The sequence below is a fragment of the Salvelinus sp. IW2-2015 genome, linkage group LG20 (genome assembly GCF_002910315.2).
Source record: "Salvelinus sp. IW2-2015 linkage group LG20, ASM291031v2, whole genome shotgun sequence".
Classification (NCBI taxonomy): Eukaryota; Metazoa; Chordata; class Actinopteri; order Salmoniformes; family Salmonidae; genus Salvelinus; species Salvelinus sp. IW2-2015.
Genome location: NC_036860.1, coordinates 1,880,494 through 1,896,836, shown reverse-complemented (window position 1 = coordinate 1,896,836; position 16,343 = coordinate 1,880,494). Strand labels below are relative to the sequence as shown.

Genomic DNA, 16,343 nt, shown 5'->3' with positions numbered 1-16,343 from the left:
GGAGGAGGCTTATGGTAGAGAAATGAACATGAAATTCTCTGGCAACAGCTCTGTTGGACATTCCTGCAGTCAGCATGCCAACTGCACGCTCCCTCTGTGTGACCAAACTGCACATTTTAGAGTGGCCGTTTAATGTCCCCAGCACAAGGTGCACCTGTGTAATGATCATGTTGTTTAATCAGCTTCTTGATACGCCACACCTGTCAGGTGGATGGATTATCTTGGCAAAGGAGAAATGCTCACTAACAGGGAAATTTATAAATTTGTGCACAACATTTTAGAGAAATAAGCTTTTTGTGCATATGGAACATTTCTGGGATCTTTTATTTCAGCTCATGAAACATGGGACCAACACTTTACGTGTTGCATTTATATTTTTGTTCAGTGTATATAAGTGGTGCACACCTCCAGTCCTTGAGGGCCACAGTCCTGTGTTGGCCACAGTCCCAATTTAACAATGGGATTGATTTCTACCTGGGAAAGGAGGTATTTGCACTCTCCAGCTAATCAGTAACATCAATCAACTGCCTGGTGAAAAATCTAATCAGCACGACTGGAGAACTCAAAGACCAGAGATATGCACCCCTGAGACAGATGGTTGGTTTTGTCTGTTGTTGTTTTGTAAGTTGTGCACTTGTTGGTCCCACTTACAATGAACAACAACTTTAAGGCCCTGGGTTATTTGCCCCTGATCTTTAGAACAACTTAACAACAAAAGCAAGTGCATGGCAATCCTCTGCAGCAAGACAGCATATGACATGGAGTGATTTTAACGGTTGATTGGTTGACTTGCTTTGTGATTGTATTTCAGCCAAACTTACACGCYCATGGACTGGAACGGACACATTCCTCTTCATCTTTGCCCGGTAAGGAAGATTCCCTGTGTGCGTGTGCAATATATGTATAGATGTATGTTTCTATAGTGCCTATAGAAAGTTCTGCACCCCCTTGAACTTCTTTCACATTTTGTTGCGTTACAAGGTGGGATTGAAATAGATTTAATTGTATGTTTTTGTCATTGATCTACACCAAATACTCTAATGTCAAAGCGAAAAGAAAATTCTACWAATTTTTACAAATTAGTAAAAGTTTAATAACTAAAATGTAGTCGTTGCATAAGTATATACCCCCTTAGTTTAGACTACCCCTTCCTCTGTCCCCCATACATACAACATCTGTAAGTGTAACAGTATAACTTTAAACCGRCCCCTCGCCCCAACATGGGCGCGAACCAGGGACCCTCTGCACACATCGACAACTGACGCCCACGCAGCGTCGTTACCCATCGCTCCACAAAAGCCGCGGCCCTTGCAGAGCAAGGGGCAACACTACAGATACGTTTCAGAGCAAGTGACGTAACTGATTGAAATGCTAGTAGCGCGTACCCGCTAACTAGCTAGCCATTTCACATCCGTTACATAAGGTCCCTCAGTCTGGTATTGAATTTAAACCTCAGATTCAACTACAAAGACCAGGGAGATTTTCGAACGCCTCATAAAGAAGGGCAGTGATTGGTAGATGGGTAACAATAACAAATCAGACGTTGATGATTTTACAGCTACACCTACAGTTCAATGGCTGTGTTGGGAGAAAACTGAAGATGGATCAACAACGTTGAATGAAAAGAAGAATACAAATATACAGAATACAAATATTCCAAAACATGCAGATGTATGCAACGAGGCACTAAAGTAATACTGCAACAAAAAAACACAGCAAAGGGCTACAATTTTTGGCCTAAATGCAAAGCCTTATGTTTGGGGCATATCCAACACAACACATCACTGAGTAACTGCCTCCTTATTTTCAAGTATGGTGGTGGCTGCATCATGGTATGGGTATGCTTGACATCGGCAAAGACTGGGGAGTTCTTCAGGATGAAAAAAATGGGATGGAGCTAAGCACAGGAAAACCTGCTTTACAGGACAATAACCTACAACACACAAAAAATCTACACTGGAGTTGCTTACAAAGAAGACAGTGAATGTTCCTGAGTGGCCAAGTTACAGTTTTGACTTAAATCTGCTTGAAAATCTATGGCAAAACTTGAACATTGCTGTCTAGCCATGATCCCCAACACCCTTGACAGAGCTTGAAGAATTTTGAAAATAATAATTGGCAAATATTTCACAATAAATCTGTGCAACGCTTTTATGAGACTTACCCATGAAGATTCACAGCTGTAATCATTGCCAAAGAAGTTTCTAACATGTAGCAAAACTCAGGGGAGTGAATAATTGTCACGTTCTGACCATAGTTCTTGTGTGTTTTACTTGTTTTAGTGTTGGTCAGGACGTGAGCTGGGTGGGCATTCTATGTTGTGTGTCTAGTTTGTCCATTTCTATGTATGCCTGATATGGTTCTCAATCAGAGGCAGGTGTTTGTCATTGTCTGATTGGGAACCATATTTAGGTGGCTTGTTTTGTGTTGGGGTGTCACGATCGTCTATAGGAGAGAGAGATGACCAAGGCGCAGCGTGTGCAAAATACATCTTCTTTAATTATAAGAAGAAAAATGAAACAAAACAACAAACAGACGAACGAACGTGAAGCTATGAAAAAACTAGTGCACACATGCAACATTCAACATAGACAATTACCCACAAATACATGATGCCCATGGCTGCCTAAAATATGGCTCCCAATCAGAGACAAATGAAAAACATCTGTCTCTGATTGAGAACCACTCAGGCAACCATAGACATACCTAGACACATCACTCAACCATAGACTTCTCTAGAAACATTCACTCAACACAAACCCATACACTCTAACAAATCCCCCTAGACACTACAACCACCCAAGACAAGACAAAAACACAAACATACCCCATGTCACACCCTGACCTAACTAAAATAATAAAGAAAACAAAGAATACTAAGGCCAGGGCGTGACATGGGGTTTGTGGGTGGTTGTTTTCTGTCTTTGTGTTCTTCACCAGATAGGACTGTTTTCGGTTTTCACATTTATTGTTTTGTTGCTTGTAGTGTTCACGTTATTATCTTTATTAAATCATGTTGAACACTAACCGCGCTGCGTTTTGGTCCTCTCCTTCATCCCAGGAAGAAAGCCGTAACAATACTAATCAAGGTATATGAGTGTTTCTTATTTCATTAATCTTTGACAAATGTTAGAATTTTTCTTCCACTTTGACATTACAGAGTATTTTGTGTAGATCGTTGACAACAAATTACAATAAAATCAATTTTAATCCCACTTTGTAACACAATAGAATGTAAAGAAATCCAAGGGGATGTATACTTTCTATAGGCACTGTATGTCTGTAACTATAATGTTTTTGCACATTGTACTTTAGGGACCATAATGGAAATAATTATCTGACTTTATTGCTCTATCCCTGTCACGTTTGTAAATGTATGTACTGTGTGTATATGTACTTTTTTAACCGGCTAATAAAATCAATCAATCAATCAATCAATCAACTGAGATGAATTGGTAACCGAAGCAGCACAGTGACGTCCATCACATACAGATTTGTCATCAGTCCCCACAAACACATCGATATGGTATGATCAATGTCACTTTGGTGTATCTGCGCATGTTTAAGGGTTTATTTGTCTCTTTGGGCCAGACTTTGCTGAGGGCAGTGTTGCTCAGCTCCGAGGCTCGTCTCCTGTGGCGCCTGTTGGAGACTTCTACATCGACCCAAAGGCAGTCCCTTCTGTTCGCCCCCTCCGCTCTCAGTCCTTCCAGACCACMTCAAGTACGTACCAAACAACAAACACAGTTTTCTTCCCCCTCGGACATCAGACTTTGAGTCTTAGACTTTGACTGCTTATTACAGTAGTAGTRTGAGTAGCGGTGTTGATATACTTTGATATTGCCAAAGTATATATTTGTTTACCAATCGGGCATTGAGATAGGCAGAATAAGAAGGAAAGACGATTTCCATTAGAAACAATAGGCCGTCTGGCAATTGGAGACAAAACATGTGATACTCTATACGGGCATATATGGGCATAAGGTTATTTGAAGAACTGGTATCCCCACTCAGACACACCCACTCACCTCTAGTGTTCAGGTTTACTGTAGAGCAGAATGCTATCAGCCAGCGCTGTGCGTCACTTCCTCCTCTCAGGCAACTCAGAGTCTGAGTTCGCCCCACAGCAGGGTCCCCTGGGTATTTACCTCAACCACCCAGAGGGGGGACGGTTCAGGCCTGAATGCCCTCTCTTATTCTCTCTCTCCCCCCCCCCCTCTCCAGTTGCTCTCTCAGAATGTTTACTGACCGATCCAGTGGGGATTTTCCCACTCTGTCTCAAATCTACTGAGAGTTGCCATTCANCCCCCCCCTCTCCAGTTGCTCTCTCAGAATGTTTACTGACCGATCCAGTGGGGATTTTCCCACTCTGTCTCAAATCTACTGAGAGTTGCCATTCAGTCTCTTTTAACAGGTGTGAGGTTTATGTGCAGCTGCAATGTGAAAGAGGAGTTAAGTGAGTTACATAATCCATCCATCATTGACACGTTTTAGCTTTTGTTTATTTTTGTGGTCTGTAATTACTTTTGACACTCTGGGCGAGTCAAATTTCCTTTTGACTGACATGCCTTGATTTCATGGGAACCTGTGCTTAACTTCTTGCCGCATGGATCCCTTTAGCGGGATCATTTTTGTAAACAACCACTGAATTGCAGAGCGCCAAATTCAAAAATAATACTACAAATATTTATAATCATGAAATCACAAGTGAAATATACCAAAACACAGCTTAGCGTGTTGTTAATCCACATATTGTGTCAGATTTTGAAAATATGCTTTACAGCGAAAGCAATCCAAGCGTTTGTGAGTTTATCAATCACTAGACAAAACAGTAAGAACAGCTAGCCCCAAATTAGCTTGGTCACGAAAGTCAGAAAAGCAATAAAATAAAATTAATCGCTTACCTTTGATAATCTTCGGATGTTTGCACTCACGAGACTCCCAGTTACACAATAAATGTTATTTTTGTTCGATAAAGATTAGTTTCATAACCAAAAACCGCCATTTGGTTTGCGCGTTATGTTCAGAAAACCACAGGCTCGTTCCGGTCCTGAAAGGCAGACGTAAATTCCAAAAAGTATCCGTAATGTTCGTAGAAACATGTCAAACGTTTTTATAATCAATCCTCAGGTGTTTTTAACATACATAATCGATAATATTTCAACCGGACGGTAACCTATTTAATACTACAGAGAAAGAAAATGTCGAGCAACATCTCTCGCATGCAGGAACTAATCAAAGGACACCTGACGCTTTTGAAAGATCTCGCTATTTTTCAAAATAAAAGCTTGAAACTATGTCTAACGCCTGGTCACAGCCTGAGGAAGCCATTGGAAAATGAATCTGGTTGATACCCCTTTAAAATAGAGGAGGGGCAGGCAACGGAACAGGGATTTTTCCAAATAAAAAACACTTCCGGGTTGGATTTCCTCAGGTTTTCGCCTGCAAAATCAGTTCTGTTATACTCACAGACAATATTTTGACAGTTTTGGAAGCTTTAGAGTGTTTTCTATCCTAATCTGTCAATTATATGCATATTCTAGCATCTGGACCTGGAGAATAGTCTGTTTACCTTGGGAACGTTATTTTTCCAAACATAAAAATTCTGCCCCCTAGCTGAAAGAAGTTAACTGAGCTAAGTTGTGCTGCAGAATGATATCTCTGTCCATTGGTAAGATTGAAAAAGGAAGGAAGTATCTACATTTGTGAGAGAAAAGCGAATGTAACCAATACTGTGTCACTGTATCTGTATCTGAGTGAATGTAGGTCTTTCCTCAGGTGGTCCAGTTTGATTATGTTGTAAATAACTGATTGGTTACTTTAGATGTGGTGCTAGGCAGAAGGGAATGCTGTCTATTAACATGAACTCTTTAGAACAGGTCTTTATTCTGTTTGTGGATGGAACCCATTCAACCAGTCATAAGTCAGATTGTTCCCCTACTTATGAGTCTAACCCCAATATTCCTTATGTGTCTTCCAGGTTCTTCCCAGACCTTCCACCCGCCTGCTTCCCATTACCCCCAGTATTCCCACCCCGAGGCCGTGCCCCCCATGATGCCCCTCAATCAGCTGCCTCCCCTGCCCCAGCAGTACCCCAAGCCCCCCTATGTCCCCAACACCCACTTCCCCTTCCCTTACCCTGTCACCCATAACTCCTCAAAGCCCACCAGCGCCACCTTCACCCCCGAGACCCTCCACCGGGTCCTAAGCAACTCCAACCTCTCCTCCTCTTCCCCATCCCCTTCCTCCTCCCCGGCCAAGCCGGCCACCCCAGGGCAGCAGCAGGGGGGTGAAACATTACCTCTGAAGGGTGAGGTAGTGGGCAGTACCCCCCAGCCTACCCCTCCAGCTCAACAGCAGCAGAACCCAGGCATGTGGCCCCCAAACAGCCACAACCAGCCCCTCTTTTCCCTGGCCAACGTGTTGTCCCTGGCCATGAGCGTSGCCCAGTCCTTCATGCCCCCCACCTCCATGCCCAGCGGTCTGAACCCAGCCCAGTCTGGCRCCTACCACCCKTCCATGTTTGGCCCTCCCCAGCTGATGCCAGGGGAGGYCCCCTACCAACCCCAGGGCKAGATAACAGCYGGCCAGTATCTGGACATGTGCCAGCAGTATGCAGACACCCAGGCTCTGCACCAACAGYGCCTGTTGAAAGCCAACGTAGCCCCAGGGTRACCCCAGCCTGGCGGYCTAGTGGATGGGACTGCTTTCAGGCAAGCTGGCTCCAGCCTCTCTCCTCCAGGATCCAGGGCGAGTCCKCAGATGTATTGCCASCTGGGGCCCAGGGTGGGGTTCCAGGAGCAYACAGACAGCTCAGCCTCCACCTCTATCACCAGCTCCCCCTCCTCCTCRMCTCCAGKCAGCCCACAGAGCACCGTYAGTCACTTAATAAATATGTGCTCATATACATSAAGAWGAAGTGTATACWGTAGGATATGAATTTGCTTCAACCTGTGTTGCCTTACCTTTAAAACCTCAAACCTGTTCCTCTACAGTGTTGTATAGATTAGACACACCTGTAACATGTTTTGGCATAGTGTATTATTACAGTACTGAGCTGGTAAAGCTGAAAAAATGTTGTTGTTATTTTACCCTGCAGGTGTCTTCACCCAAGCTAAGAACCTCTTCACCCCTGGTGGTGTCAGAGTCGGGAGCAAACGCTGCCAAAAACAGACTGTCACCTATCTCTGAGGGTAAGCTCTCTCTCTCCATGCCATACACCTTTTCATTGTGTATGCACTTGGCATGATGAGCTAATAATAGTCAATCACGTCAATTCATTTTMAATTCATGTACATTTTTAAGCACTGTCTGTTTCCAAGGTAGCCGATATGTCAGGAAAAAKCACATTGTATTTTTGCACCTGCTGTGTCCATGGCAACTTAATATACGATACTGTGGATCATTAATTTATCAATTAACTTTTTACTGTGTACTTGTATGACCCCAAGGTACTCTCTCAAGCAACATYACTTAAATCATTGTACAGTTAAGTCTGCCCCCCATGTGCCGAACCTGTAGTATGAACTTTGATGAGAAATACTTTGTTGTGTAGATGYGTAGGTTGGCTTAATGTCAATGACTTTCTAGACACCATTATAATGGGTGTCAATTACGTAACGTGACATAACTCTCACTCTCCCCCACTCTCTTCTTCTCTCTTTCTCTCTCCCTCCAACAGAGAAAAAGCCTACAGTTACCGTCGGCCGTTTCCAGGTCACACCCAGCAGYGAGATCCCTGCAGCCTCCGCTAGCCCTGCCCAGGATCCTCCCCAAACCCACCCACAAKACCAAACCCCGCCCACAGTCACCGTTAGCACCACCCCTTCCTCCCGGGACAYTGAATCTGATACCAGCACCGAGGAGCAGGGGGGCGAATCAGAAAGCAGCATTAGCACTGTAACCGTGTCCCCTCCCCAGCGATCCCCCGGCGGGCCCCTGTGTAACATAGACATCGCCCACTCCTTGTCTGGAGGCCCTAAGCAGACAGAGCAGGAGGACCAGCAGGAGAGTGAGGAGGAGCCCGACAAAGAGCCCGACAAAGAGCCCGACAAGGAGCAAAAGGAGGGAGAGGAGGATGAGGAGGAGGAGCTGAGYAGAAGGGGGGGCCGGAGGCTGAGCCTGAGCCTGTGGGAGGGTACAGCGGGGAGCCCCCAGTTTAGCGGGAGCAATCTGAACCAGCCCTGGATGAGCTACACACGCAGCGCCTCGTATGTCAGCAGTGACGAGACAGAGAGCGAGAACGAGGATATGTGCGAGGAGCTACAGGAACTCAGGGACAGGTGAGTGGAGGAGAGGAGGCGCACCATTTCTGTTTTTGAAGTTAAGTCTCTGAGGTTGTGAACAAACACACAGTCAAAGTAGAAAACGTTGTTCCACCAATCAAGGTCACCGGTTCCTCCCCAGTCCTCCAAAACAAAACAAACGAGTTATGGCCACACTGTTGATAGGAAGTAGAAGTGTGTCTTTATCACTCTAGTTGAATTAAAAAGACTTCAAAGAACTGTTGACATCAACATGTGTAATAAGGTCATAAGCATTGTCATTCAGTGGAGGCTGGTGGGAGGAGCTATAGGAGGATGGGCTCATTGTAATGGTTGAAATGGAATCAATGGAACGGAGTCAAACGTGGTTTCCATATGTTTGATACCGTTCCATTCAATCCATTCCAGTTATTACAATGAGCCTGTCCTCCTATAGCTCCTTCCACCAGCCTCCACTGTCATCATTAGAGCATGACATAAGGTTTTGAACATTCTTAGAACTTGGTTTTTCAACACCAAATGGTCATTAAACCAAAATGATCTTCCAAACTCACGACCTGACTGTGAAAACACCAATTCAAGCRAACTTAATAAAACTCTTCTTACCCCTGACCTTGACCATCTTCTCGTTTCTCAACTCTTTCTCTGTCCCATTCACTCTCTCTTGTATTCTCTCCTCCTTGTCCTATATTCATGTTCTGTGCCCTCTCTTTCTTCTTCTTCTCCCCTCCCTCTCTCTGTCCTTCCTCCCTTCCCCCTCTCTGTTCTCTCTCTCTCTCTCTCTCTCTCTCAGGCACCTGTCAGAGGTGCAGGCCCTCCAGCTCACTCAGAAGAGGGAGATTGAGGCACTGTATGAGCGGATGGGAAAGGTGCCTCCCCTTGGCATCATGTCCCCCGCCGCCATGCTCAACAACCGCCAGAGGCGRCTCTCCAAGAGCGGCAACTARCCCGGSTRGCGTAGGAACAGCCTGCAGAGACTGGATATACTGCCCCCTGCAGGTCAGTTGGTATTGTAGTAGTTATGTTGCTGTCTGGTTGGGAGTTCGTTATGACTTAGCTATTCCCTCCATGTCTTACAAACACAGGGATCATGCGTAAAAACTCAGTCAGTGGCAGCAGCAGTGGCTCTCAGGAGAGGTCCAGTAAAGGGGTGACCTTTGCCCCCGACTACAACCGGATGGTGAGCAAGCACCCTGTCTGACCCATGATCCCTGAACCCTGACCTTGTCAGTCTGAATAATAACATAGCACATTTTGACAGGTGTAATCCTTCTAAAAACCTGTGCAGTGATGAAAATAATATGTTAACGTAGTCACCTTGGTTTTTCTTTGTTAACCTGCTTGGTTACTTGAATACACTACGCCCTCTGACCTCTAACCTCTCTCCTACTAGTGAGACTCGTCTCCCTATGTGATCCGGAGGACAGGGGGTTGGGGCAGGTGATACTGTGGCCAGCCGCCTCCCCTCCCAACCACCAACCAGGAAGAGAGGGAGCCCAATGATGACCAATAAGTTGCCAAGCCCAGTGCTGAACAGATAGCTCCCAGCCTGAGCCTTGGGATGGGGAAACRGGATGGCCAGAAGACATGGGCCTTTTCTCAATTGGATTTGCTCAACTCCTGCATCCTCTGTCCTCTCTCCTCTGTCCTCTCTCGCCTCCTTATGAAAAAGGTAATTGAGGAGAGSTAGCAAGGAGAGTGAACYAGGACGAAAATGCGCTTGTAAGAAATTAGACTTCTTCTCCACTCAGGCAAATGACGTTTACAGGGSTGGATCCCAAAATAAATGTGTAGAGTGATAAAAACAAATGAAGTTAGTTGTTCAAGACATTTTATAGATACAACTATACGTAGCATATTGTTTGTAAACATGTGCATGCTTTTCTCCATCAAAAAAACAAAAGCTGATTCAAAGGGGGTGTGGCAGATTTCAAAATTATTCCGTGAAGGACTCAGGTAGGACACACATGACTATCATCCATGAAAGATGGCTAACAAGGAGGAAGAATACACTTCTGTTCGCCTCGACCACTTAACAGTTTCTGAGTCATMGAGGAGAGAGGACGAAGGAGAGGTTGGAGGACGGACTTTATCCCAAATGAGAAAAGGGCATGGTCATCCACACAATGGGCCTCACTAAATACTCCTAACGATGATAGATAAGGATCTCATTGTCAGAGCACCAAAGCACCCTATCTGCCATCTGGTTCATGTGCAATACCATGAGTTAGTATTGTGACACCAAGCCAAGGAAGTCCCCCTCCCGATCTTAAGGATGCTAAGCTTTTATAGCTGTGTGTAGCGTCAGGTCAAATGGAAAGTGAGGATAGGAAGGCTAAAGGTGTGTGTTCCTGCGTGTGCTCTTATGCGGATGCTGCCCGTGCTAGCCCTGGAAAACACACGTCCCAGAAGCCCTGCTCTCTCCTGCACCTCGTCATCCAACTGCTGCAAGCAGGAACTCCCCTAAATACAATATGACCCTATTCAATCCGAAGTGCTGAAGATCTGCTTAATGTTGRGATTGACAACTAAAGGCAATGTTCCTGCGGTCACGGAGACTGTATTCACGGTAAACGCTGCATGTCTGCTCAATCTGAAAAAAAACGTAACATTTCTACGCGGGTCATCCGCAATACTTCGACGATATGCATTGAATCCAGCCCTAGCTAGACAGTGTTTTACTGTCCAGATGTTATGAATCAGGAGATAAGATGGCTTTAGCAGGATGAGATGTAATCATTGCCTTCAAAACAGTGTATTTGTAGGGTTTATAATATTGCGTAAGGAATGGGATGAACAAATATGCATCTATCTAATGTATTGACCGGCAAGTCAGGTAAGCAGTTTTCCATTTTGCAGCTCCGCTTACTTGGTGTGCCTGGCGAACTAAATCAAGTACACCTAAATAAGAGTCAATCCAAGCTGCCTGCAAGTATCAGCAAAACATCAGAGCTGTCTTTGGTGTAAACAAATGTTAATGAAGCAACACAAATCACACATGCTGCATGAAAAACTAAATGTCACTTTATTGAACGTACACTGAACAAAAATATAAACGCAACATGTAAAGTGTTTGTCCCATGTTTCATGAACTGAAGTAAAAGATCCCAGAAATGTTCCATATGCACAAAAAGCTTAGTTCTCTAAAATGAACATTTGTTTACATCCCGGTGAGTGAGCATTTCTCCTTTGCCAAGATATTCAATCCTCCTGACAGGTGTGGCATATCAAGAAGCTGATTAAACAGCATGATCATTACACAGGTGCACCTTGTGCTGGGAACAATAAAAGGTCACTCTAAAATGTGCKGTTTTGTCACACAACACAATGCTACAGATGTCTCAAGTTTTGAAGGCATGTGCAATTGGCATGCTGACTGCAGGAATGTCCACCAGACCTGTTGCCAGAGCATTTAACGTTAATTTCTCTGCCATAAACCGACTCCAACTTCGTTTTAGAGAATGTGGCAGTACATCCAACCAGCCTCACAACCACATACCACGTGTATGGCGTCGTGGGGTGAGTGGTTTGCTGATTACAACGTTGTGAACAGAGTGTCCCATGGTGACGGTGGGGTTATGTTATGGGCAGGTATAAGCTACGGACAACGAACACAATTGCATTTTATCGATGGCAATTTGAATGCACAGAAATACCGTGACGAGATCATGAGGRCCATTGCGAGACCCATTTTTTGTTAAGGTATCTGGGACCAACAGATGCATATCTGTATTCCCTGTGAAATGAAATCCAAAGATTAGGGCCGAATGAATTCATTTCATTTGACTGATTTCCTTATATGAACTGTAACTCAGTAAAATCTTTGAAATTGTTGCATGTTGCGTTTATATTTTTGTTCAGTATACAAACACTCCAGGTCTTATAATATACTACACTTTGTTCATTTGTTACTCACTCTCTATGGCCTAGTAGTAAAGATACTGGGTGTCACTTATCAGCCTTCATTTTTTTAAGCATAGAGTGTATGCTTTAAAAACGTATTTTATCTTTMTAATCTATGGATTGATACAATGCACTTTCCATAGGGGTCGTTCACTATTGCTATTGAACAATTGCATCCCTATAAATAATAGCGGGGTAAAGATGTATAGTTATTTTAAATCAGAATGCATGCCTATGTATTTAGTGTTGGTAATTATTTGATTAATGACAAAGACCTGAAGCTGTGAAGAATTCTGAGCTATTTGCCTTAAAGTATGCACATGGGGAACGATTGTAGTAGAACACATGAAATATATTACCCAGATTGTGTTCTTCTAAATCAAGACATCAACAGCAAATATACAATATATATTTAGGATGTTATGAGCTCTATTTTGTTGTCAATCATGTTTCTAGAAAACATACTGCCATGCAGATTCTGTGCCTTTACCATTTTTTTWACCTTTCAAGCGTGATTGTTTCCTAAATCATATTTGTAAATATTGCTAATAAATGACTATTCAACATCATGCACTGTTTTGAGTTTTCTTTCCCCGTAGGTTGATGTCCAAAATCATCACGCATTGACTTTGAAAACTCAAAACGGATACACCGTAAAGTAAGTAAATCATTTATTACACACGAATCATCTGATTGTAGCTTTACGTTTCATTTTATTCTATAACATCATCCGAATATCATGGAATAGCCCAACACGTAAGCTTTCTCCTATATTACGAGGCCAATTAGTTGCACAATACACAAACCATGTAATATTCTTAAACAACCTCTTATTATATAACAAGTTATATTATATTCAGAAACCAGTTTGCAGGGTATCCAGGTCTAGAGCATGTGCATGGTTACATCTATCTCTACAATGCATATTGAAATAACAGAAATTGATAGGAGCCTCCACCTTTCAAAAACAAGTGTGTATCTTTTGGCCACAGTTGCGTATGGCAGATTGACAGTCCAGTCCCGTGTGAGCTCAGCTTCCACTGTTCCTGTGCATGTGAGGGAGCTGGGAACATCACTAAGAGTTGGTCCCGGTCCTGGGGCCTCTGATGTAATTGATCTTTGCCTCATTATCCATGTCCTCCATGATCCTCTCCTGCTTCACTGAGAGGATAGTGTAGCTGACTGAAGACAAGAAATGGTTAAGGCCACAAAACAGGCAGGAGTAACCTTTGCCTTTTTCCTCTCAGAGCATTTCAGTATATTTCTGAGAGTTGTGGTTTTCATTACAGTGCCATATTGAGTGCTGTGGATCATTTTAGAGCAGTGAGAAATGATAAGACACACACACCACACGCAAACTAGCTAGGAACCTATTTGGTGACCATGACATGCTAACATTAGCAGCTAGCTAGTTAGTAGCTATGAAAAATATTACCTAGTCTCAGACCATTACCACTGMCTGAAAGGCGTTACTTAGATCATGTAAAGCGTAGACCAGATCATTTTCGACCACGGCTATAAAGTGCAACCATTTTGCATATGGTTGCACTTTATGCTCCTAAATTTTTTGTTGTGCGACCTYCCATTTTATTTTGGGAGCACCGTGCACKTAGAAAAATAATCACACAGACAATAATTGTTGTAATGATTAAGCTTCGCTGTACTGTTGTATAAGTGCCCTAGAGATAAAAGTGGGCGTAGATTCGTTACTGTCATGACTGCACCATTACTACAGCAAAAAATGTAATGGATTGCGAATGACTATACTATTGACTATACATTCATAAACCATTACGCTCTTAGAGACCGTGTACAATTTTCAATGTTATGTACCCAGTGGTGAAAAGTACTTAAGTAAAAATACTTTAAAGTACTGCTTAAGTTAAAAAAAAATTGGTATCTGTACTTTACTATTTATATTTTTGATAAGTTGTACTTTTTACTCCATACATTTTCTGTGATACTCAAAAGTACTTGTTACATTTTGAATGCTTATTCCAATTCACACACTTATCAAGAGAACATCCCTGGTCACCTCTACTGCCTCTGATCTAGCGGACTCACTAAACACAAATGCTTCATTTGTAAATGATGTCTAAGTGTAGGAGTGTGCCCCTAGCTATCTGTAAATGTAAAAAAAACAATATAAGGAATCTGGAATCTATTTTAGCAATACTTCCTCAATTCCTGACTTGGAAGACAGCGCATGTCTTCTAAACATCAATGGCTAGTTGCAGGTGGTTTGTTAGAATTTATTTAAAAAAATGTTTTGCTCCAATAAGTAATCCAGCAATGTGTATGCTGTCATCTTGTCTATTTAAAATCTTCTCTCATTGATTGAGACAGCTGGGTGTCCACCCCAAAGGCCCTATATCTGGGTCGCAACTTTGGTTTTAGAAGTGGMGGGGACAATTATTTAAAAAATGTATCCAGTGGGATACACATTCCAAACAGCCTACCTGACCGCACGGTGGCATCCGCATGATCCTAAAGCACACCATTGCTTTGTTCTGTATCACATTTCAGTGATAAAACTGGTGGGGACAAAAATGCAATTTCAGTATGTGGCCCCCCCTTCCCCTGTGAAAGTTGCACCCCTGCAATATTGACCAGATACTCATTTTAGCCAATGAGAGTGCATATGCAAGTGAACAACAGGTACAACTCCGATATAGTCTTTTTTTCTCTGAGTTGCCAGGATGTCATGTCCTCCTTATATCAGTACACTTGTACCAACCTATGCTTTACAAAACGTATTTTCAATGAGCCAGATGTAGCAAATAAGCCACTACATTTTTTGTTAACCAAATTCGACACACATTGACCTCCATACAAAAACTCCTCAGGTAGTGAGCAGAAAAAAGGAAAACACCACCTGCTGGAGAAGACAGAGTTGGGCCCAGTAATACATCTTGCGTCACCTCTTCCTCTCTGACACTCACCTGTCAATGACTGTTCGTGCTAACTTGGATCCTTAGGATGTCCCTACCCTTTATATTAACTTCAATGGGAGGGGTGGTGACTTCCAAGGACCAACAATGAGAAGATTTGAAATAGACAAGATGGTGTACACATTTTTGCTTTACTTCATGGAGAACAAAAATTGACATMTATTATTTAATAACAGAGCATAATCTAAATTGAATTTTAAACTGGGTGGTTCGAGCCCTGAATGCTGATTTGCTAACAGCCGTGGAATATCAGACGGGTATGACAGAACATTTATTTTTACTGCTCTAATTACGTTGGTAACCAGTTTAATAGCAATAAGGGTTTGTGATATATGGCCAATATACCACGGCTAAGGTGCCTATTGGCCATATACCACACCTCCTCGGGACTTATTGCTTAAACAAACCACTTGCAACTAGCCAAGGAAGTTTAGAAGCATGCGTTGTCTTCCAAGTCAGGAATTGAGGAYGTATTGTCAAGTAAATGTTTGTCAAATTCTCTGTGCTATGCTTTACACTAAGTAATAACCGCTATCATCCAGCTAGAACAGTTGTAACGTTAAAGGTCCGACTGAGAAATYTATGACACCCTAGATGGAAGGATACACATGCCGATGACAAACGCCCCGATAGCTAGTCCAGTTATGCGGTTGCGACTACGTATTTTTAGCGCGTTTTTCTTCCAATAGTCGAGATCTTGTCTTTTCCTGAGAAGTTGTTTCTGTGCCGCTGTAAGTTTCTCCTTAGAAGCGATCTCTCCAACTCCTTCAGCCGCCATTTCAGTGTTGTTATGTGTCTGATAGAAGTGACGTACGTTTTTTTTTACATTCTTTGGTTTGTGACTGTACTGGACAGCCCAACAACTGGTGCATTTCCGCCCTCTATCGTTTTGGAGTAGCCTACAAAGCCCACACATTCTGGCTGCGTTCCAGCACGTTTTTATTGCAGTCGCGCTGCGCAGATCACCAATTAGTGGAAAGTAGACTTTACTCCAGCCATTCACAATTCATTCAAATTATATTATTCTTTCTAAACGTTGTCTTCAAAATCAAATCAAATGTAATTGATCACATACACATGTTTAGCAGATTATATTATGGGTGTAGTGAAATGCTTTGCAAATACTTTCAAAACCTTTGGGTAATGATTTGCAGGGTGTTATAGGCTAATTATTGTCATCACGTTGTCAATTTCATTCATCCTCAATCATTTTCAAGGTAAAATA

The 16,343-nt window shown here is 42.9% G+C and overlaps 1 protein-coding gene and 1 pseudogene across 1 annotated transcript; one reads left to right on the top strand and one right to left on the bottom strand.

Annotated features, from left to right (window-relative positions):
* Positions 1–12,736, top strand: part of LOC111981170 (serine/threonine-protein kinase WNK4-like) — an 85,003-nt pseudogene extending 72,267 nt beyond the window's left edge.
* Positions 12,737–12,860: 124 nt separating this feature from the next.
* On the bottom strand, positions 12,861–15,939 carry LOC112081337 (cytochrome c oxidase assembly factor 3 homolog, mitochondrial). Its single transcript, XM_024147744.2, has 2 exons — positions 15,725–15,939; positions 12,861–13,349 (listed from the first exon to the last, which is right to left on the bottom strand). The coding sequence occupies exons 1-2, from the start codon at positions 15,894–15,896 to the stop codon at positions 13,243–13,245; spliced, it is 279 nt and encodes a 92-aa protein (XP_024003512.1). The 5' UTR covers positions 15,897–15,939; the 3' UTR covers positions 12,861–13,242.
* Positions 15,940–16,343: the final 404 nt, after the last annotated feature.